Below are 23,765 nucleotides of genomic sequence, written 5' to 3' on the forward strand. Positions count from 1 at the left end.
CTTCACATGTAAGCCTAGTTTTCAAAGTAGTTCATGACATAATTTCTATATTTTTAAGGTATAGAATGTTTGCCCTATTTAAACTAATGCCAGATAGAGGGTGGTTATGCCTTACAAACCTGGGCTCATATCTGTATTTTTGTTTCTGTATATACAGTTGTGCTGAGGAATAAGGGTAGATGAATTTAGCTACATAGACTTTTTATTGTGAGAGTTATAAGTGTGCATATAGAACTGCAGAAGTTCAGTTCATTTTTAATAACTTTATATGTACATTCTAGAACAGCCATAGAAGAAATTACTATTAATACTTTATTTCAGAATGGAAAAAAAAAGACTACAAATTAAGTTTCAGATGAACATGTAGCAGGGGAACAAAAGTCTTGAAGTTTATTTATTCTACAAAAATAGGTCTGAAAGGGAAATAAGGAATTTTAACAGACAATAACACTCAAAGAATAAGCTCTTACTTGTAATCCTTGTGGACCAGGGGGTCCGGAATCGCCCTTGTCACCAGATGGGCCCTAGGTTGAGAAACACAATGATAGAGTCCATTGTAAAATTGGCCTTTCCTAGTTAGTCTACAGTTCACCTCCCAGCAGGCCTATTGCTTACTGTCAAAGGTAAGAATATGAAGACTAGGCAAAGCTTGGGCTATAGAAGATACTCGAGGCAAATTAAGTACAACATGTAGTGCATACCAACATTTGATTCAATAAGAAAATAAGGAAGTCTAGAAACTGCTGAACTATTCTACTACAGTGCAGTGATTGCATAATTTCTGAAGGCTTGCCCCTGCTCTGTTTCCCTCTATCTCTCTCTTTAGTAACACAAGTACTTACAGTAGGGCCTGGGGGGCCCGGAGGTCCAGTTTCACCGTTCTTTCCAGCAGGACCCTACAACAATGACAGGCAAGCAGAATTAATACATATATCAAGAAAGTTCGGAGTCTGGAAATGACTAAATTTATTAGATAGAAAAAGACAAAAGCTACATACGGGAAGGCCGGGTCCTCCAGGGCCACCCCGTTCTCCATTCTTGCCAGGAGCACCCTAAAGAAAAGGGTAAATGTTTACATAAATAAAGAAAAAAATCAGTAATCAAAGTCCAAACCCCATGTTGGATCCTCCTATACCTGCTCAGCCACACACATACACACAACCATAGCCAATTACGTATTTGTCTCTAACACAATGCTCAATTTCATATATTCGTCCATGTTTTTAGAGAAGGCTAAGTCTTGGGTATCTTGACATTTTTTTTTATAGAAAGCCAAAGGGGATCCGTCAAATATTTATTGGAGAAAGTAGTGTTAGAACTTACGTCATTTCCTTTAGGACCAGGAAAACCCATGACACCAGGCTGACCCCGGGGTCCAGATGGGCCAGGAGGACCAGGACGGCCACTTTCTCCTTGACTTCCCTAGGAAGAGAAATATCTACCTTAGTTAGAGTTGGAGGAACACATTATCGGAGTATAGTATACCTACACTTATTCAAATCTAGCCAATGAATGCATTCCAATTTTTACAGGACTAATTCAAAGGGATGTCATAGTTATACATACGGGAGGTCCTGGTTTCCCATCATTGCCTGGTCCTCCTGGGCTTCCGGGAACACCCTAAATGAAAAATATAACTGTCAGATGACTTAAAAAGTCACATGAAAAAGTACTATATAATCAACTTGAACAATTTTTTGATTTCCATGTTTATATGTAGCCTCGTAAGTGCATTCCGTACTTTCTGTTAAAAAAAAAATCATCTTAGTCAAATATTTAATTTTCTTTCTTCCTTCATCTGTTTTAACCCATGTTTTCTTCAAGGGATTTAGTTTGTTTAATTTGAGTCTTTGGAAAGGTATTATCTGCTTGAAGTTGTTTTTGGTTTGCCATCACTTGAATTGTCTTTCTTCCTACTACATTACAGTGTGATTAAAACAGATATGTCTCCTTACCCTCATTCCTGGGCCTCCTGGGGCTCCATCTCGGCCAGGTTCTCCAGCTACTCCTCGGGGCCCCGCAGGACCTGGGCCACCACGTTCCCCAGCAGGACCCTAAGTTGTGAGATAACAAACCTTAGAGAGTTTTGATCGACTTAGGCACTGACACTCTGAATCTGTGACTAGTGGAGTCCTTTGGCTTCTCAAGGAGAGTTTGTGTTGCTGAGTTCTGCCCTTTAAGATCATATGGTTTAGCTTTGGATGTCATGTTGGGGGGAAAAATGAGGCAGCTGTGATGAATATCCCTTGTTTATAACAAACATTATTAATTGGACTTAGCTATACCTTTATGTGTGTTTAAAGTGAAGCACCATTAATGGTGAGAAATTACTGTGGCGCCTTCCCTGAATATCCAGGTGGTTTTCTGTGGTTCTTGTGGTGACACTGGGGTCAGGGATTCTCCCTGTCTGCCAGAGGAAGTGACTTTGCTCATCACAGAGCACAGGAAGTAATGGGGCAGGGACTAGGGTCACGAGGAGATGTTTTGCGTTTTGTTGTTCTAATATATTTCCTCCAGATATTTATCTTTCCATTAATGGGATAATGTAGAGAAGAAACCTCTATTTGTAGTAATGACATTCAGGAACTGAGGTGTGTACCTTTTCTCCTGGGATGCCATTTGGCCCTGCAGGTCCTCTGAAGCCAGGAGCTCCCTGGAAACAATGACAGTTAAACATTTCAGTTTATAAGATTAAAACTTGTTCATAATTCATGGGTATAAATATTCTTATACTACAAAGTTCTTTAAATAGGAGTTTAGGGATTTAATAGTAGAGCATTGCCCTCCAAGTACAGGTCACTTCTCAGAACTGAAAAAAAATAATACTAAATAAGACAAAACCAAAATTCTGAAACAGAGGAAAAGAATAAATCACAGAACAACCCATCAGCCAAATGCACACACAAGACAGAAATACACATACTGAAACTCTTCAGGGTTTTAAGTTTAGATGGGACACCAGAAGAGCTTGGTGGTACACAGCTTTAATCCCCCACTTAGGTGGTGGAGTTAGGAGAATCTTTAAATTTGAGGTCAGCCTGTAGGGAGACTCTGTGTAGAAGCAATTTACCACTACAGGTTTTTGTTAGCTTTTAAACTGGTGTGATAGTTCATGCTTCTAATGCAAGCATTAGGGGAAGCTGAAGCAGGAGGATTGCCATGAGCTTGAGCCAAGCCTGGGCTACAGAGTAAGGTCCAAGCCAACGTAGTCTATAAATAAGACCCCGCCTCACCAAATGGGGCAGGGGGAATCAAAGATTGCTGTACGTTGCAGGTGAAGCAGGTTACTATGGAAACCTACCCTTTCTCCAGCAGCTCCCGGCTGCCCATTTGTACCGGGTTCTCCAGGTGATCCATCTTTACCATCTTCACCCTTAGGCCCTGGGATTCCTGGGGATCCAGCTTCCCCCTAAAAGATATAAAGCATTGGGACGAAATTTACTAGAGAAAATTTTACCCATTATTTTCTCCGAGCGCTGCGGTTTTCTAAGTAGCCAAGCATGTTGGTTTGGTACTGACCCGTTCACCACGAGCACCTGGCTCTCCTTTTGCACCATTCTTGCCGGGTTCACCCTAAAGAGAAACAAAATCTCCATGTAAAGACAATGAGGATTTGGCTAATAAAATCATAACCAGCCAGATGTTATACAGCTCGAAGGAGAGCCATATACACTTAACCGAGAGGAAGCAAAAGGAATAGCAATATTTTGCTGTGATAGGTAAGCTTGAACTTCCAGGCACTGAAGGAGAAAGGAACTTACTGAAGGACCTCGCTGTCCGGGTGCGCCGTTAGTCCCAGCTGGTCCAGGGGGGCCCCTAGCTCCCATTAGTCCAGGAGCTCCAGGAATGCCAGCGGGACCCTAAGGACAGCACAAACATGCACGGACCGTCTTATTTTCCCATCAGACTTAAATCCATAAATCGGTGTGGGATGAGGGGAGGGAGATTCAACTCACCATTTCACCTTTGCCGCCAGGACTGCCATTATTCCCAGGAGGGCCCTATGTGCAAAAGGGGAGAGAGCATCTTAGCAGGATGCAACAAAACAAAACAAAACAAAAACCTCGCATGTATAGTATATTGTTTAGAGAATATATTTACTGACAGGTATTATGTATTGTAGAGATTATGTCATTTCCCTAAGAGTAGCCCAACATAGGAAAGTAGAAAAAATAATTAGGAATTAAGTCAGAGATTATTTATTTCCTGGCTGGTGCTTACTGTAGTCAACCTGCCAGGCATCAGAAAAGTAACCTATAGTTTACATTCATGCTATATTCTCTACTCTGCACTGTGTTAATGGGAATTCATGAATTCTACAGTGCACAAACTCCCATTTTTGTTATGAACCTAATTAGAGTATAACATGAAATTACGCTTTTTCAAAGAATACTTTTCGATTGACAGCCAAGTTGAAGCATGCTTTGAAGGAGTAAGCCTAGCAGCTTGGCTCCTCTCAGGTCTTGTCTGCTACTTACAGGAGGCCCTTGAGCACCAGCGTGTCCCTGTGGTCCAGGTTCACCTCGTTGTCCTGGGGAGCCATTTGAACCAGGGGACCCTGCAGGTCCAACTTCACCCTAAAGAGTCAAATTCCAATGTGTCAGCTGTCCTTTCCACTTCGAATAACTTGGTTTACACTTCAGTTCTGCTTAAACTTATTTCTCTAAAGTTATAGTACTATGGATAAATATTGTAATAAAATGAAGGATATCATAAAGACAGGGGATAAAGGTAGATATGAGTTTGCCTGTTTTCTAATTGTTTCCCAGAAAGGACCTGGGAAAAGGCAGAAGTCATCAGAATAAATATCAGAATGGTAGAATGCTAACAATTATATATGTGTATAAGTATACATGTATATGAATCAGGATTATATATAAATGTACTAGAATCAAGATTAAGGCATTAAAAAGTTCTCTGTAGATGAAAATATACATTTGATTCTTTTACAAGTCAACTTTGAGAAGCAATCCAATGTGTTAGAACTACATGCTTACCTTAGCACCGGGGGACCCAGGGAAACCTGCGGTTCCAGGAGGACCAGGGGGACCCTAAAACAAGGAAAAATAGGCAAGTAATAAAAATTGGTTAGACTGAACACCTAGAATAATCATCAAACGAAGCCACATGAGTAATCAAAAGTACAGGAGACACCATATAAATGAAAAAGCATTTGCCATTCACACGGGTATTCTAGAGGGGAACATTGTGTAAGATAAGAAGAGGGTTAAATCTGAGGTGAGAACATTTGTATTTCTCTCTGCTTTTCCATACATCCTGTGACTGTGCAGGGTCTTACCCCTGAGCGTTTGTGTTCTTATTTACATAGAGGTAACATCACCATCTATTTTGCATATCTCTTAACTGGCATAACCAATATTGGCTATGAAACACAAGTACATGTTAAACACATGTCAGCGAATGACTGGGACTAATGGTCATGGCTAGAAGGGAGGCATAGTTTGGGGGTCCATATAGATTTAAATGATAACATGATGGATACTATCAAGTACTGGATGGACCTACAAATTATTTCCATTTTTAGGGTTAAAAAGAGTCATCAAGTGGCAATGTGGGTTTGCTATATAGTAATATGACAATATGACAATGTAATGTAGAATCCACAAGCTCTAAATACTTTGGAACAAAGTGGGGTTATATCCAACATTACTCACTGGTTGGCCATCACTGCCCCGAGCACCGTCATTGCCTCGAGCACCCTAAAAAGAGAAGTTTGTCTCAAATATTTTCTTATTTATGGAAGGTTAATTACCGGTAACGTCTGATTACAATTCAAGCTCAGCTGAACTGAATTTCCTCAAATATATTAAAGTCCCCTTACTATCACTTATATTTAGAGTCAGTGTTAGACTGTTGAGACACCTCGCAGGAGGCACAGCAAGCCTGGATTCTGGGTTTTTAGAATTGAATGCAAATATGAGGTTCTAATGCATGTATCAAACGCACACCCCCACACCAATGGAATCAGCAGGGAGACTAAATGCAAGGCTTTCTTTTCTATATCATTATATCCAAATCTGGACTGATCTGATCTTGAAGACAGCGTTTCCAGAAGAGATACCTCTGCCTTCATCAGGATACACCGTGACAATACTCACTGCAGCTCCAGGAAGGCCTGGCCGTCCTCGCTCACCGGGAGCCCCTCTGGGACCCTGCAGGCAAAATTGAGAGTAATGATCTCACCATGAACCTGCCATGTGTGAGAACAGACGGGAAGGAGAAAGGCAGCGGAGCTGGATGGTTAGTATTAGTACTGAGAATCATAGGAGAGGAAACATAATTACCATGGGACCAGGAGCTCCATTGTCTCCGGGAAGACCGTTTTCACCCTAGAGACATACGAAATGTTATGATTTTGTATAGCAAACTGTTTGATATTGGAAATACTGTGTCATAGAAGAGACTAAGGAAAATATATACTTTGGTAATATTAAATTGTTCTAAGCCTTTAATTTTAATTATCAGAAGTGTAAAATTCGGCATTTAAGTACATGCCAACTCTACATATTCATTAGTCTCTCGGGGATGCGCAAACATTTCTACGCCAGAGGCTTGGTTATCAGCTGTCGTCGATAACATGTAAAGAACAGTTGACAGACTCTAAATGAGTTCGCTCAAACCCACAGTGGGCTGCAATTCACCTTCAGTCCAGGAGCACCCGTTTCACCCTTCTCTCCGTTTCGTCCATCAAAACCCTGGGAAAATTTAAAAACAGAAAAAAAAATTAAGATTTGTGCACAATTCAAAATGGAAGTCTTACACTAAATTTCGTTTGATGGATTTTGTTCTTATTAGATTGACCCATTTTGGACTTGGCAGATTTCACCTAATATTTAGTTAAACATAAAGATGCTTTGCCATCAACACATTATACCTACTAAGTTCATGAATAAAGGGTTAGAGTTAGGGGTAAGCATAGGGTCACTTACTCTGTGCCCTTTCATCCCAGGGAATCCAGGCATGCCGCTTGGGCCTTTAGCACCCTAAACGTAATGAATGGGAAAGACGTTAATTAACATTCAAATAGATTCAAAATCCAGCAATGAAATGCATTTTGTCTTTATGTTGATTTCAATTTGGTCATGCGCTTTTGAAGTTAAAATGCTTGTGACTGAGGAGGTTACCAAACGGAGGAGACTTACCGGAGGGCCAGGTAGTCCACGTTCTCCAGGTCGACCAGGTCTCCCTGACTCTCCCTAGGCAGAGAAATAAAGGATGCATAAAGGCTCATGTGTGAGGAAATGGGGTGAAGCTATGGAGAGGTCTGGTGGGATCAAACATGCAGTTATGAGATCAGACCACTTCCGATTGGGTACTTATTTGAGACACAATCTGCATAGATAGCCCTGGCTGATGCTGTGCTCCTGAACCTCCAACGGCCACCTAGTGCTAGGTTGATAGGTGAGAGCCATCTACCAGTGACATCAGGTTTCTCAATGGAAGGGCTAAAGGAGGCCCCGTCCACCTTGTCATAAGCCTATGATGTCCTAGTACTGATGTCTCTCTTCCCAATATTCAGATTTTTCCCAAAGTTAATGAAAAGAATATAGCATTGGAAATTATTTGAGGGAAAAAGGAGAATATTTAATATTTATACATTTATGCTCATAAAATAATGATCTTAATATATTGATTATTTGTTACAGAATGTAAAGGAAAAAATCTTGTTCCTTCTGGGATGAAAATGAAGCATATCTGAGAATTCTATCACTTTCTAATTTGTCAGATGTACAGCTTTGCAAATGCAATGCAGAGATGAACAGGTTGATAAAATGTTAGCATCCTGAAAAGTGAAGACAACTATCTCATCTTGTGGTGATTTAGAGATAGAAGTGTTGCAAGATTTCTGATGAGGATCTCAGTAAGAGAGAGTGATTATCCATGAAACTTAAGAAGTGCTGGTCAGTGCTGGCCATCACCCTTAAGAAAGGGAATTAAGAAGCTAGGAAATTCAGCATAAAAGGCTGTGAGACTCCTACCAACCACCATTAATAACAGAAAATGTTTGTTAGGGTGTTTTGTGGTTTTTTATTTTATTTATTTATTTATTTTTTTTTGAGACAGGGCTTCTCTGTGTAATAGCCCTGACTGTCCTGGAACTCACCATAGACCAGACTGACCTTGAAGTCGTAGAGATCAGTCTGCCTCTGCCTCTGCCTCCAGACTGCTGAGATTAAAGGTGTGTGCCAGCACTACCTAACTACAAATTTTTTTTGAATAAAGACTTTAAAGTTTTTCTAAGACTTTTCTATAGTGGCATGAAGGATACATGGTTTATCATTCAAGTTGAATTTTACTATATTCCTTTTTGACTATGAATACTTACATCCTTTCCAGCAGGGCCAGATGGACCAATAGCACCAGGAGGTCCTGGAGGGCCCTAAAATGAGAAAATAGAAATAGATAAGCTCAACATTTTGTCACTGCATGTTAAGTGCATCTGGAGGGAAACATCCTTCAGAACCTCTCACCATGAAAATTACACTGAGTTAATATTATATGTTCATTACATCTAATTTTTGCTGTTGTTAAAAATTTACTAAAAACTTTAGATATCATGTATCTATATCTTATACTAAAAGTTTCTATTTGTATATGCATTTGTATATTTTAAGACATTGACTATACAAAAATATAAATACACTTCTCAATATTTTGAAATATTGTATTAACATAAAATTTATTTTAATTTCTGTATGTTTGTGTGGCATATGATTCCAGAGGACTCTGATCTTTTTCTTCACTATATGCAGATGTTTGCAAGCCTATAAGCACAGGGACAGAATAGACACAAGGGGAGTCTACAGAAACCTTAGATGCTTAGATAGATGGATGATCTTTGTTAGCCCTGGGAAATGGATAACTTTGATGGCTAACCAGTTAAGAATCTCCAATATCTTTGGATTCCCCTCAAATACCCCAAAATGCTAAGTTATTATGTAAAAATTCAAGCATGTGTGCAATCTGCACTCTAGATATAGCCATGAAAGACTCAGGAATTGATAGATTTCATATGGGAAGTGAACTGTCAATGTGTTCAGCAATCTAAGTGTTACTTACGGCAGGACCAGCTTGACCAGGTTCACCAGGGGGACCTTGGTATCCAGGAGAACCCTAAAGTAAAATAATATTGAAAATATATTTTAATATTATGTAATATTTCTATTATTAAATAATAATTATGACATCATTGCCACATTATGTAATATATGTAAATAAAGTAACAAGAGCTTCATATAAAAAGCTTATACTTTGAGAATAGTCAGAAGTCATGATTAGTGAATTTAGTCAAGAATTCCATTACAGTTTATGAAGGATTAAAACATATTTTTCACGATTAAATAAAGATTTCATTGAAATTGAATGGTTCTTAACTCAAAGGCATATTGTTTATAAGTGAAACATGTATTTCAACTTTATCAAAATTTTCATTGATAATAGTTGTTAGGGAGTACATTAAATATGAGATTGTAACATTTAAAATGATGTTTCTTGGTTGCAGCTTCACTTAGTTGTGACTGTGCATGCTGAAATGGATTATAACCATATCTATATTAATTTGATTTATATATTCATGAAGATAAAGACACCAGTAGGCATTATACTTACAGGGGAGCCAGGATGTCCAGAAGAGCCAGGGGGGCCTGCAGGGCCTGGGGGACCCTAGAATGCAAATTTAAACAATAAACACAAGTAGATAAATGGGAAACACATTGCACAGAGTGATGTCTGTTCAGACATGATGCCAATGTGTTTTGAAACATATACAACTATATCTTGTTATCTGGTAACAAGCCTTGATATGCTTAATTCTATGAGATTTCCAAAAAGGGTTTTGCATGAAAACCTTACTCCAGATGAAATTAGGGAGTCATTCAGATTATGAATCAATGTTAAAATTTTTAACCTCAACCCTTAAGAAAAGCAATTCAGAGGGCGAAAAGTCAGTAGAAAATATAATGATAAGCTTTATAGTGTTTCATTAATACCTCCCTCGGTTAAAAACAATTTCTTGTCTTTTGCCTAAGCATCATGTGGAAAATATCTTCACACTATAGATCTTATGAGTGTTTCTTACTTAAGCGGGTCAGTCAGCTTCAAACCTCATGACTGTATTAATATGTTACCGCCAGGTTGATGTGAAGACTTGGGTGTAAACATAAGGTATGGGCCACTAAACACTTAAAGCAAATGGATGTCATCACCATTCAGAAACTATTTCTAAATTCTGACAACAAGTTTCTGACTTATCTTTCTGGAATGTCAATACGTGGTAGTTTTATTGAGGTTTGCGTACCTTATTGAAGGAGGATTTATAACATGAGTGTAGTAATAACCAATATTCATAAAAATAATTCCCCATGTGACTTTCCCACATTAAAAAAATACCAAAAACTTAGAACATCATAAACATCTAGTTGGTCAACATTTTTCAATTTCATATATGCCAATTATAATACTCCTTACCAGTTCTTTTGTATCTACTGATAAATTTTTTTATTTAACTTTAGAAGCCACAAATATATTAGCATATTGTATTTATTTACAGTGATGTTTCTGTTATTTGCAGTAAATTATGGGCTTCAACATTATTCCTCTCCCTGAGAGTGATTCAAGAGCAAGCATCTCCAGCATATGTCATTATAGTATTCCACATTCAAATCCAACTTGGAATGATTCTTGTTGTTTTCTGTTATTAAAACTCTGGGACGTTTACATTTGGAAAGGCCTTCACAGTCAAAGTGAATAGGTATTCTTTAGGATAGATGGACATAAAAGATCAATGATTCTAAAACCAGTCATACTTGATTTAAAGCTTGGGGGAAAGATGAAAAGTGATATTGAACATTCATGACTTAAACTGTCCTTTAGAATGAAAAATTCAGCGAACTAAAACATGAAAAGAGGATGCTGAGCAACGTGGATGAGAAAATGAGAAGTGGAAACACTCCTTAACAAAGCTGCCTTCAATTAGACAGTCTATGAGGTTACAGTGGGAGAGCCCTTATGTAGGTGGGCATGAAGAATTAACAATACTGGCAAGGCATAAAATGCCACAAGAAGGAAATGAGTTAGTATAGAAAATCATAGCAATGTTGTTGGTTTCTCTTCTAGCTTTGGTAGTTAAGGAGCCGTTTTCTACAATTCCATGAAAATGTTGTATTTCCGGAAGAACATCACTCAAGAGTTAAGAAACAAATGCTGGGTGATATTTAGACATGCTCAGAAACATTTGTACGTACAGGTGGTCCGGGATAGCCACCCATTCCTCCTCCAACTCCAGACTTGACATCGTAGGAGTCATACTGGGGAGAATAATTCTGTAGAAAAAAATCAGGTACATAGATTAGATTCTATTAATACAAAGGTCATAGTAATTTTCTGAAGCATTTAGAGTAAGTGTATGCAGCATGAACTGTTCGCTGATAGATTTCAGCATGCCAGATGTGAGGTCTTTTCTGCTTATTGTCTGTCTATGACTTTAAATATTATATTTGCTACAGAAATATTTATTGAGTAGTGTATGAGATTTTAACAAACTGTATTGAATGAAAAATTTTCACTTTAATTTGTCCCTCAATGTTATCACTGAAATCATTATTTCTATACAATAGTTATAGCATTACACACAGAGTAATTGAATATGTGAGGACAAAGGAACATTGATGTCATTACCTCTAAGTATCTAATCTCCAACGAAACATGGGGAAGTAAAATAAACTTCCCAAAAGGCCAATAAAACTGATTTTAACTATATATACACACATATATATGTATGTGTATATATGTACATATACATAATCAACTATATATGATATATATATGGTTTCTGATTTTATGTAATAAGAGCTGAACCCCTCCCAATTAAGCACTGAACCATTGTAAACAAGGAAAAATATCAGAACGGCTCAGAGCTTGCTTTAAGTTCCAGGTCTAGATAGGTTCTATTTGATTTCCATGATGCTCATTGCTCCTGAATTGTTTTGGAAAAGCAGTTACATAAATCACAAGCATCTGTGGAGTTTTCTGAGTTCACTTACACCCCTCCCACTTAACTTTGCAGTGTTTATATTCTTGATTATTGGTTTTATGTGCAGACTGATTGGCAGCCCTGACTCAGAAGGGGAAAGGTGTGCTTTGACGACTTGAGTTCTGTTCAGCATCCTTGGAAGCACAGGCCACTCTGTTTATCTGAAGTTGATAAGCCATGTCTGGAGCTGTTAACTGCTTAGTACCCAAGCCTCCAATGGCATTGTCATTGGTGTTAGGAGAGGAATTAGGGAATAATCTGCAATTATAGCACTTTTTAAATTTTGTAAATTATTTATTTTAGGAGCTGATAGTCTATCTATCAAACATAATGAGTAAGTCATATACTTGCTGAGAAATTGGGACATTTTTGAAAGATGTAGCAGCAATCATATTGGCACGATGACAGTGGAATTCTTTTAAAGCTCTTAGCATATAGAAGCGCTAGATAAGAATTTGTTAAATATATAAAACTGGAGGATGAAAGTTGCTCTTGAGATATAATGCAGAGCAAATAAATAAAATAAAATATGGAGGAGGTTTTGATTCTGTAATTTCTTACCTGACCGCCATTTGGACATGACGGACAAATTCCAGGAGAGCCAGGAGAGCCAGGAGGACCTGGTAGCCCTGGATTGCCGGGGTCACCATTTCTCCCAGGAATGCCAGGAGGGCCCTAAAACAAATAAGACAAAAACAAACGAAACCAGTAAAATAGGGGGTGATTTAAAATGATCATTAGGGATTTGCTTCCATGCTATATTGAATTATCACGGTGATATTTGTCCGTGGGGATAAGTATATATCCAACTAAGTCTCATGGATAACTGAAGTTTATTATGTTCCTTTGTATCTTGACCTACATTTTGTGTTTTGAACTGACAAAGGGATGAAGACTTGTAAGGTTTGGGAAAATAGACAAGTACTGCTATATATCATGATTTTCAAATACACAGGACAGAAGAAAATTCAGAATGGTAGCAGTTCAGTTTGAATATGGGAATAATTTGACAAGGAAAACCAGGCTTTCCTAGAAATGTCATTAGCATTAACTTTACTCCTTGGGAAGATGTTACTCACTGGATCTCCCTTGGGGCCTCGCGGTCCATGGCCATCAGGAACGGCAGGAGCCTATGAAGTATAAACAATATAGGTTAATATATGTAAACTATGGCAGTATTCTTAACAATTTCTTAATTCTCATTACACCCAGCCCTCTGCTTTCATTTAGAAATGACCTCATTCACTTGTTAAGCCTGCTGAACAGACATGGCTCGCAGTTCCTTCTAGGTCTCTTTGCTATGGGTGCTTTCTATCTATTTGTTTAATATGAACGGTGAAGATGCGGTCTTTGAAGAGCTTATGCATTCTGTAGACTCACAGGTGTGGTAGGCTGTGGGCATATTGGACAACATTCTCCAAACGGGATCTCTACGTTGGGGCAGTCTAGCGGCGCATCGTCGCATATGATGTCATCGCAGAGGACAGATCCGGCGTCGCAGACACATATTTGGCATGGCTCTGGTTTCCAAACATCTCTAGACTCATAGGTCTGACCAAGGTGGGTGCATCCCGATTCATCTGTGGGAAGAAACAGGAGAACATATGGCATTTTTCATGTTTTGAAAAAAATGTGATTTTTCAGTCATAACTATTTGCAGAGTACAGTCAAAATGGAGAAAGTTGGAAGCAATTTCTTCTTTTCATCAAAAATCATATTTCCTCTATGTAATTGCTATGTACCAATGTATTGTTTATTAAAATAAAATGTCGCACCACAATTTTCATTAAAAGTCAATTGTTTTTACTTCTCATATGAAAAACTTAGCAACAGTAGATACAACACAAACATGCAAGCACTTGTATATTAATTACACAACTGAAAAGAAGCATTTTTGCCTAATTGCTATTCTTTGCTTTAATGACAGATGGGACAGTACTAAAAGGCTGATTTTTGTTGCTAACTCTGGGACCTTCTGGATTATATTAACCGAGTTGAGACATTCAGGGGGAAAACTGAGCTAATCTTGGCAGCATAAAACTCTTCCAGATTGTTCTGGGAAAGCTAACAAAGCTGACTATGTGTTCAATGTCACTGCTAGCTCTGTTGGGCATTAGTGGGTCAACATGATATGACATAATGTAATATATATGTATATATATCATAGATAAAGAGTTTTCTAAATGTCTAGAATAAAATGCAACTTTAAAGCAAATATTGGCAATGAATAAGTAGAAAGACTAGGGAAAATATGAATCATGGCCATGTGTATTTGTGGCTTACTACAGCAGACGAAATGGCTTCAACCAAAATTTTAGAGTTGGTTCTTAATTATATGTAAGAAATTGAAATTTCAGCAGCCATTCACAGTGAATCTACTGAGGAGATGCCAGAATAAAACCCACTCCCAATTCTTGAAGTGTTGGCTGTGTAGTATGGCTAAGCTTGAAAACTGCTATGACATTTTGCCAATCACGAATGGATAAATAATAAGTCCTAAAACATCTGCAAACAATTTTGAATGTAAGCAAGGTCTTGTGGGTTCTTTTGTATTTTTTCAGACAGTGAAGCTCTATTTTCCTGTAGCCCTGTTTGCAAATTTCTCTTTCCTTATCTTCATATTTAGATAATATATCATCTAAAACTTTACCATTACGAGAAATTTCAGAGTATCTGTTCTCTGCAGACTATGGGGTTGCTTCACCTTTACATATATGTACAGAGACAGCTTTAATCATCGTATGAAATAGCTCGAGCTTCTTGTATGAGGCAAGTTGAGACCCATTCCTGTCTTTACAATTTATCAGTGTAACAGCTAATAAAAACCAAAAATGACGGTTCCACTAAAATTTTCAATAGGGAACAAAGATTATACAGTTTTAAAAAAATATCTCTCTTTTAGTGAAGTTGTGTCAACTCCTCCTGTGTCCATAGCAGATGAATGAGAATGGGGTGGGGGTGAAGGGTGGGGTGGAAATAGGCTTTCTAAAGCTTTGAGGAATGCATCTTTATTCTCAGAGAACATAAGAGCTGAATACAAATGTTTATCTCAGCATTTAGGATTCAGGATTGTGTGATGTTGTTGCTTTTAAGTAATTCAAGAGAAGGCAAAGTGGGTTTTCATATAATTAATAGTCTTGGTGCATGAAGCGACGATCACTAAACCTATTTGTGTCGCCTAGAACTGATGTTTTGTATTTAGGAACTGTGTTCAGTTGGCAGTAAAAAAAAAATATGTCAAGTGTTGAGATGGAAGACTTTTCAGCGAAATCACTAAAATCTTTTCATGGGTGCTCCTTTCTTCATATGAATCTTTCCCAACTTCTCTCAATTAGATGGACAAGAAATTCTTATCTGATTGGCTCTAACTTGGGATATTCTCACTGAAGATGTGGCTGTCAAACTGCCTGACCTTGACCCTGTGAAGACAATGTTAGATTGTGCTAATTATTCTATCAGCAACTTACCCTTGGATCAGAAATAGCTTTTGACCTTTAATAAAACATGCAGGTTATTTAAAAGGAACTATTGGACACCCATGCAAAGCTAAACATAATTTAATATATCAGGTAAAGTTAGATTTAAGTACCTCATATTTTAAAATAGCCTCATATGTTCTTAATTGGGTATAAAGTCTTTTTCCCCTATTCGTCCTCCCATGTGAAAACCCTATTGAGGCCAATCTCACATCAGAAGAAATAGTGTTCATTATTTGTTTTGAACCCTGTCAAGTAGACAAGCATGACACTGACTCTTTAAAATTATAAATTAGCATGTTAAACCTAGGGCTACATAATAGAAAACTGTTATTTGACTTCTTGTTTTCAAATTTTATTAGAAATACTATTATTTTCTAATAATAGTATTAAACATATTTATTTCTTCAAAAATTTACAATTTATGGTAAAAAGTTTCAAAATATTTTCCTTAACTTTTAGAATGTATACTTTATACTTTTGGTTGTAATACTAGCAATAAAAAGTTGACCTTCTGTGCATTAACACACCAGGATTTCTTGGGGTTAGTTCCCATTGGCATCCATTCTGCACAGCCATTCTGCACAGCCATTCTGCACAGCCTGTGGTTTTCCTCCTGCCCTCCACCTCTAGAAACCACCACTCCTTTCTTAATGTGATGCCAACTTTTGGGCTCCTATCATTTAATGTGATACAGCATACTTTTTTTTTTTTTTAGAAAGTCATGTTCTATATAAAAGGAGAAAGTTGGGATGCCTAAAAATATAAGAGTTAATGGATCTAATTTGTTGCCATAATTTGTTTCCTATTCATTTGAAGCAAAGTTGTCTTTCTTGAAAAAATCAGAGCCTGAAAAGTTGTAAGTAGATTTTGTGGCTGAACACAACACTTCCCACCCTGTGTCTCTTCGTCATATTTGCTCTGAAAAGGATGCCTTCCGAGTTTCTTCTGATTTACTCTTTCATGCATGACCATCTACCGTTAGCCATATAATCTACCAAAGCAGAAAGCCTTCAGTACACTCTCCTGAAGCTGCCTTTAGTATCAAAGCTGGAAGTCATGGTAAAGCATGGGCACTTCCTGGAATGCTTCACCCTTTGCAGCATTGGAATAGACCTGCTCATTAATTTTTTTAATATTTATATATTGTTCTTATTTATAATACAATATGCCAGATCATGAAAATGTTTAATATATTTAACTTATTCCATAACAACTTTAGTTCTATATTTTGAGAGTACAGGTTTTTGTGCAATCTCCCCTTGTGCTACATGGCTAAGGACTTTTGGTTCTTCCAAAGGGTAGTAGTAGCTGACAATTGACAATACAACCATTGCTAGACCAAGCTCATGTTTTAGGTACTATTCTTGAGCATCTGACCTCATTTTGTTTTCTTTAGAATCAATGGTCTCCACCTGTAAGCCAAGCCAGCCATGACATCACAGTTTTTGATCTGAGTTTGCAGACCGCTGGGAATGGAGGCACAGGTATGCATCACTGCAACGAACCTGCTAGAAATGTGGGTCTCTGCAGCTGGCTGTTGGGAATGCAGCTGTGCACTTCTGTACCTGATGCATTATATTGATCTTATGGTTCTCTTTTGCTTGCAGAGGACCTATCAGCTAAATGCTGTGGCAATCCTCCACACAGGCAAAGAGCCTGAGACAAACCAAGTAATGTCCTAGACTAAATAATGAAAAAAAAATCAGATTTGAATCTAGGATGCTTTTCTGAAGGCTGATACTCTATTAATGGCTTTATTCTATTTCCTTTCTGCTTTCAAAGACAGCATTGGATGGAGAGCAGTTCCCTGTCCCACATGGTTTGTAAACTCCGTTCCCTCAGGAGGACGACGGCAGACATTTTAAGGAATCACAGTGGTCTGCAAAATGTCCTTTCTCTCTAATCTTGAAATGGGAAGATACCATCTGGAGTTGAGTCCTACTTGTTTATTTCTCTTGACCTTATGAAAAAGATTTGTATTTCCAAGGCCACCCTGCTGGCATCCAGACCACCAGCAAGATGAACTGGTGAAAGCCAGGCAGAAAGACAGGTAGAAGTAAACATAAGGTTTCTGCTTCCAACGCATAGATGTATTTACATTGCCTAAAGCACTAATATTCAGAAAATATAGTTACTACATGCTTCGCATGCATTAACTTGCTCACAAGTCTCCTTTGAATAAATAAGGATTTGTAAGTTCTGTGGAACACCACAGAGTGTTTCTTTAAGAAACAGTCTGTCTACCTCTGCAATAACAAACAAAAGAGAAACGTCTGGCAAATATGTTACTGGAAAAGGCATCTCTCAATGTTAATTTTCAAAGCGAATTTAACTGTTAAGGGTTTTCGGGATTACTTGTGTCTAACCTTACTTTTGGGGGACAATTTTAGGATTCTTCCCGTTTGAACTTTCCATTTTGCTCATTCAGATTCCATTGGAAGCGGCAGGGCTTGACCTCAGTCGTGGAAAAAGCGAGGCTTTGATTAGATAATCTGAAAGGCATCCACTGGGGCTGTGTTTTTCTTAGGCACAGACAGAGCTGCTAGCGGTTAGTGCAACTCTCCAAACTGCAGTTACAAATGAGTGCTGATCAAAGCTAACTCAGAGTTTCCACTGCCTTCCTGACAGGCAAAGTTTCCCCTGTTAAAAATTTTGTATGAAGAAAAATACAACGGGACTTCTCTGCTAACCTGTAAATCAATGACGCCAAACTAAACCCCCTAAGGAACAGAGTGGAACATTTTATATGAATCAGGGCACCCACATTTCCAGGAATCTGTGGTGGACCTCGAGTTTTCCAAGTGTTCCCCAGGTCCAGCAAAGGCAAGCTTATCTTTCATCTTCCCAGCTGACTTGCAAGCAATGCAGTTTAATGGACTCAAGGTGGAGATATCACTTACGTCATATAAGTAAAAGAACTACATAGGAACTCTGCACAGCAGAGCATCACCTTCAGTAGACACTACAGAACCTCGGTAGGTGGCAGTCTTTTCTGAGTTACCACTCAGGCTGGCCTGAGCCTGTGGGTATGATATGACACAGGCCTTTCCAAAGAGCTGGCTCTCATTGAACGTCCACTACAGTTCTAGACAAATCCTTTTAAGAAGAAATCTCTGGGCAAGGCACCAACACAAGGGTCTGAATTCCTTAAAGCTCTGCTCTCCTCTCTCCCAGCATGGTTTGAGAAGACTGGGTGGCTTCTCTAAGACTCAGGCTCCATCCTAGACCTAAGCAGGGTGTCTCAGCCCTCAGGCTGAGCACTGTGGAGCTGCTGAGGAAATGCGAGGGGTCACAAATTGAAACCACGAAAGTGTGTGTCAATAATAGTCCTTTATTCGCTTGCAGTGCACATGTTCACAGAAGGGATGGTAATTTCTTGTTAAGTCCTTAGCTTCTGGGTCTTTTGCCCAGTAAACCAGATTAATCTGTTAAAAGTTGAGTACTAAATAGAAAAAAAATAGACTACCTTAAAAAACTTTTATAAATATATTTTCTGGAACAGTTCAAAATTTGGAATCTCTCTTTTATTGACAAATAGTTACAACAAATAAGAAAATGCAGACACTAAAAGTGTGTGTTTTTTTCTTAAACCATTTAACATTTCTTCAAATTTCTGAGTATTAACCCTGTCCTTTCCTGTTTCTAACCTATACCAACACACTATTCACTACACGACTGATATTGAGATATGTACATAATTAACTATGTTCTAACAACGTATTTTCTCTTGTAAGAGCTACAGTTATTTCCAATGACTTTACAAAACGTTTAATCCAGTGGTTTGGTATGTTTAATATTTAGGATAACACAAACCAGAGAAAATTTAACTGTTAATATTAGCTATAACTTTCCTTTTAAACATAAAGGGAAATAGACTCACAAAACATGAAATAAGAATTCATTCTCAAAGTTCATTTACAGTTTTGAAATTTCAAATCAGTTAATAGTTCATAGCTAAGTTTTGTGACATTACCAGCATAGCAAAGTGTAGAAGGTTCAACATTAGAGGAGATTTAATTAAAATAGCTTATGTCCCTGCCCTAAGAAGGCAATATTATTAACTTCTATCTATGGACCCATAACCAGCAAAATGCTGATATTAAGCAAGGATGATATCAGTCCATGAGTAGAGAAAATATGTTTAAAGGTCATACTATTGATTTCAATACACCTATAGATTTTCTCTGGCCATACTGGAGATTGGAACTAGGGGCCCTGTGGTGAACAGGTTCTCCACCACTGACATGCATCCCCAGCCTTCTTTAAATTTGTTATTTTGAGACAGTTTCACTTTTGTTCCCAGGCTGACCTTGACCTCACTCTGTAGACAAGGCAGACTTTGGACTAGTATTCCTCTACCCTCAACCGCCCAAAGAACAGGGATGGCAAGACTGTGCCACCACGCCTGCTGGAAAATGTCTATACCTTTAACACTCATTTTCAAAACGTCTTATATCACCACCAGTTTGTTTGTATGTCTGGCAACATCTTATCATCTACTTTTCTTTAACTTATGAAAGCAGTGTAGAATTTTTAAAATTCATAAACACATATGCACATATATATATAGAATGAGATTTACACACACACACACACACACACACACACACACACACACACACACACACACACACACACACACACACACACACCTTATTCTAAAATACCAGTCTTGTGATACAGCGGTCATGTTGGCACTGGTTCTGTAAATGGTGTCCCTTCTGCCAGCCACTAGGTGGCGTGATTTAGCACTTAAAAAATCTGGCACCCTTCTAAACCACAGGAAATATAAAACAGACCTGGTTTTTCCACAGCTGGCATAAGATGCATGAATAAAGTTAAGACTCGCACAGATTTGTATAGAGACCAAAATTCCTTTTGGAGACATGTTTTATACTCCTGAAAACTCCCATGAGTAGATTGCAAGTTACTGTCCTGCAACTCTGTGCTCCTTCTGGGGTTTCTAAAGAACATAAGCGATACCCCATTAGAGTTCTGTGAATATTCCCTGTGTGCTGATTAGCCATCACCGACTGTAACCTCCCCAAAGATCCAGGAGAACCTTCACTAAAAACCTGTAAAGAATGTGTATTGCACACTCCTAAATCCCTTTCATTGTCTTCATGGCCATAGCACAAGGGCTGAAGAAAGTGAGCTAGCGAAGACGTTAAGATGGTTATGTCGGACTGCAAAGAAGCATACTCATTGCGCCTACGCTATTTTTTATATTCATATAAGGAGCACAGTCTTTTCAAAAATTAAAATTCTGTGATTCTCCTCCCAGACATCCAAAGATCTCTAGTGGGACGCTGGGGAATTAGCATTCCTTTTGGGCTCTGTCTTTTAGTTTTCTAGCGAAGACATGGGGATTGTTGCCTCTTCCAGGAGGGCAGGATGGGGAGAGAAAGTGAAGACAGAAAGTTAAAGGAGAATTGAGCATCCGAAGGGGGGAAACAATCAGGGGGGAAGAGGAAAGAATGAAAACAGAGACGGAAGCTGAAGGGGGATGCACTGGGTGTGGCAGGAGAAGGGAAGGATTAGGAAGTGGGGAGGGGAGGTGGACAGCCCAGGATGGGGGTGGGGTGATGAGGAAGAGAGGAAACTGGGAGGGGAGTTCTTTAGGAGACAGAAGGGGTGGGGAGATAAGGAGGAGGGGTGGGGGGGGGCTGGGGATGGGTTAGGGGAGGAGACAACTAATGAACAAGAAATCTGGGTGTTCCTTTACTGTCGCAGTCATGGACCGAATATACATAAATGTTATCGGGTATCCCCCGCCCCTACCACCTAGTCTTGAATTTATAATTTGTGAAGAGAGCAAAGATATTGATATTACAAACAATGGAAAAACTAATACTCATGAAGCATTTACCAAAAGTAAAGGTTTAAACACAAGCCAGTTTGATAATGTGTAAAAAATAAAAAATCGCTAACATAGTTAAGATTCACAAAAGCACAATTAGTTTGAGCAAAGTGTGTACCCCAATTTTTCACGATGTTGAGGAACAGAGGCGTTTGTAAAAATATTTAAGAAAATAACAAGGCAACTGCTTTTAATTTGTGGCACGGGAAAGTAAAGATCACTGTATTTGCTTACCCCATGCGTTTTCTTGCTAGCATCTTTACCTTGTTTGTAGAAAAGGCAAAAACACTCCTTTTAAAACACTTTCCCTCCAGTAGTGAAAACCCAGCTAAGCAGAGCATTTGGGACATAAAAGAGCCTTTGGCAAAACTCTGAGCAAGTATGGATTAACCGACTACGCACATTCTTAGAATGCAGTAAGAACAAGAACAATGGTATGTTTTCAGTGGCCTGGGCTCGCTCCAGCAATGTCCAGAGATAGTCCACTGTGCCATTTACAGAAATACATACAGGGGTTCTTCTGGTCTTCTAGTATCTTCTTCTGGGCTGTTGACAACAGATGCTTTCTAATACGTTATTTTACTGGAAAAAAATCAGGCTAAATATACCATCCTTACAACGAGAACAGCATACAAAGGAGAACATGAAATTATTACAAGAGACCAATAAATTCCAGATGTCTTGGGAGCATTCCAAGATGTTCACAAAAGAGGAAGGGAGTGTCTGAAAGGCATTTTTTTTTAAAGGTGAACATGGAAACAAAGCAAGTTAGGACCATTTTTATCTTAAACAACTAGAGAATTTTCAAATACACATACGCACTCTCTTTTTATAAGCAGATTTAAAAGGCAAAATTATGGTTAGAGAAGCAATCCGCAGTCAGAGGCTAGGCAGGAAATTCCGAGGTCGCTGATGTCTTTTCCCTATGTGACTCTTGGTAAGAAGTTAAGACAAAGTTAACGCAGAAAGCCTGTTGAAATCAGTACCTACTTACCAACACCTCCCTGTTGTGCCCAAATGAAAGTAGGATGGAGCAGGGCAAGGAGAAGCCAGGCCCCACTTTGCACAAAGCTCATCATGTCTAAATATCAGACATGAGACTCTTTGTGCAAGCGGAGAAAAGAAAAAGCAGCTCAAAGTAGCACCATCAGTTGCACCCTGCCCTCCAGCACCGGGCCCGTCATAAAACTCAGCCGCTGAGATTCCTCTGCTTTGGCCTTAAATAGGAAAAAGGTTGGCTTCCCTCACTTCCCAGCCCCTTTCTGAAATATGAGAACAGCTCCCATCCCCTCAGCAGTAAAAGCCGTGATTAATATTTCTTTTTCTCTTATAGAGGACACAGCCCATGGAGTTTGAAAGCGGTACATCTGGAGTTTGTATACATCGGCCCATGTATATGTTTATAACACGCATTGGTCTTAAATACATATTTGCGTGACAGGCACACACAGGAATGCGCTTTGTGATCGTCTCGAACAATTGTCCTTGCCTTTTTAAATCTCTCTTGGAAACAGTAAAAGCAGCTCGAATTTGAAAAAAGTGTTTGATTCCCATTGTCGGGTGTGGTTATTTGGTGGACCCTATCTTCCTAGAGGACTTTGATGTTGGGATTTTGCCAGAAGCCACCCCAACTCGATTTAAAGAGGGAACTGTAAGAAAGTTACTGAAGGAAAAACCTTTGTCTGCCCCTGCACTCACCCACCCACTCTGTGTTCTGGATGTTGGATTTCACAGAGAGTCACGAACCTGTTTCTGAGCCTGGTTCGAACAGATCTTTAGAATCTTATCTGTGACTGTTTCCCTGTTTCCATGTCTCCCAGATTTCTTTAGCAAGCCTGTTTCCTTATAAGATTTCCAGTTTACATGTTGTGTGGGGAAGCCAGACCAGATGTTACTAAAGAAAAAATAAAAACTTTTTCTGTCTTGTCTTTGTAAGAAACCACAAGAGAGAAAGTTCAGTGCCTGGGATATAAGAAATTTCAATTTCAACTCCGTTAATATAAAGATTACTGCAAACCCATCTAGGTTCCGTCTTTTCTGTGTTTCTGTTCTGAGTCTGTATCAGCAGGGCTTTTCTTGATCTATCTGAGGGTTAAGTACCACTAGACTCCTGCAGGAAAAAGGCATTTGTTAACTTTGTTATGATGTCATTAATGACCAAATAATATCTTGATACCTTACCTTCAGTCATTTATACCTTCATTTATCTTTAAAATCTACTGTGAGCCTTTCAAGGTCAACCTCCTTATTGAGATCATGTACATTGGTTTCTTTAGTCTTAACTTCATGGATGTGTGCCCTGTCTGTGCACCTACCCTTGAGATGCTTGCCCTCTTATATCATTTTATGAAAGTTCTTTCTGCTCAAGACTTTT

General features: G+C 38.7%; 1 protein-coding gene across 1 annotated transcript in view; it reads right to left on the reverse strand.

Moving 5' to 3' along the window:
* Col3a1 (collagen type III alpha 1 chain) overlaps positions 1-22,586 on the reverse strand; it is a 36,207-nt gene extending 13,621 nt beyond the window's left edge. Inside the window, exons 1-27 of the mRNA XM_075955900.1 lie at positions 22,386-22,586; positions 13,433-13,632; positions 13,132-13,182; positions 12,614-12,727; positions 11,265-11,342; positions 9,631-9,684; positions 9,082-9,135; positions 8,348-8,401; positions 7,164-7,217; positions 6,951-7,004; positions 6,663-6,716; positions 6,306-6,350; positions 6,120-6,173; positions 5,676-5,720; positions 4,998-5,051; positions 4,479-4,577; positions 3,957-4,001; positions 3,762-3,860; positions 3,520-3,573; positions 3,302-3,409; positions 2,600-2,653; positions 1,956-2,054; positions 1,567-1,620; positions 1,324-1,422; positions 999-1,052; positions 843-896; positions 471-524 (exon numbers count right to left, since the gene is read on the reverse strand). Of these exons, the coding sequence (XP_075812015.1) occupies positions 471-524; positions 843-896; positions 999-1,052; positions 1,324-1,422; positions 1,567-1,620; positions 1,956-2,054; positions 2,600-2,653; positions 3,302-3,409; positions 3,520-3,573; positions 3,762-3,860; positions 3,957-4,001; positions 4,479-4,577; positions 4,998-5,051; positions 5,676-5,720; positions 6,120-6,173; positions 6,306-6,350; positions 6,663-6,716; positions 6,951-7,004; positions 7,164-7,217; positions 8,348-8,401; positions 9,082-9,135; positions 9,631-9,684; positions 11,265-11,342; positions 12,614-12,727; positions 13,132-13,182; positions 13,433-13,632; positions 22,386-22,470 (1,923 nt within the window). The 5' untranslated portion in view covers positions 22,471-22,586. The remainder of the gene's footprint in view (positions 1-470; positions 525-842; positions 897-998; positions 1,053-1,323; positions 1,423-1,566; positions 1,621-1,955; positions 2,055-2,599; positions 2,654-3,301; positions 3,410-3,519; positions 3,574-3,761; positions 3,861-3,956; positions 4,002-4,478; positions 4,578-4,997; positions 5,052-5,675; positions 5,721-6,119; positions 6,174-6,305; positions 6,351-6,662; positions 6,717-6,950; positions 7,005-7,163; positions 7,218-8,347; positions 8,402-9,081; positions 9,136-9,630; positions 9,685-11,264; positions 11,343-12,613; positions 12,728-13,131; positions 13,183-13,432; positions 13,633-22,385) is intronic.
* Between the last annotated feature and the right edge of the window lie 1,179 nt (positions 22,587-23,765).

The sequence above is a fragment of the Microtus pennsylvanicus genome, chromosome 22 (genome assembly GCF_037038515.1).
Source record: "Microtus pennsylvanicus isolate mMicPen1 chromosome 22, mMicPen1.hap1, whole genome shotgun sequence".
Taxonomy (NCBI): domain Eukaryota; kingdom Metazoa; phylum Chordata; class Mammalia; order Rodentia; family Cricetidae; genus Microtus; species Microtus pennsylvanicus.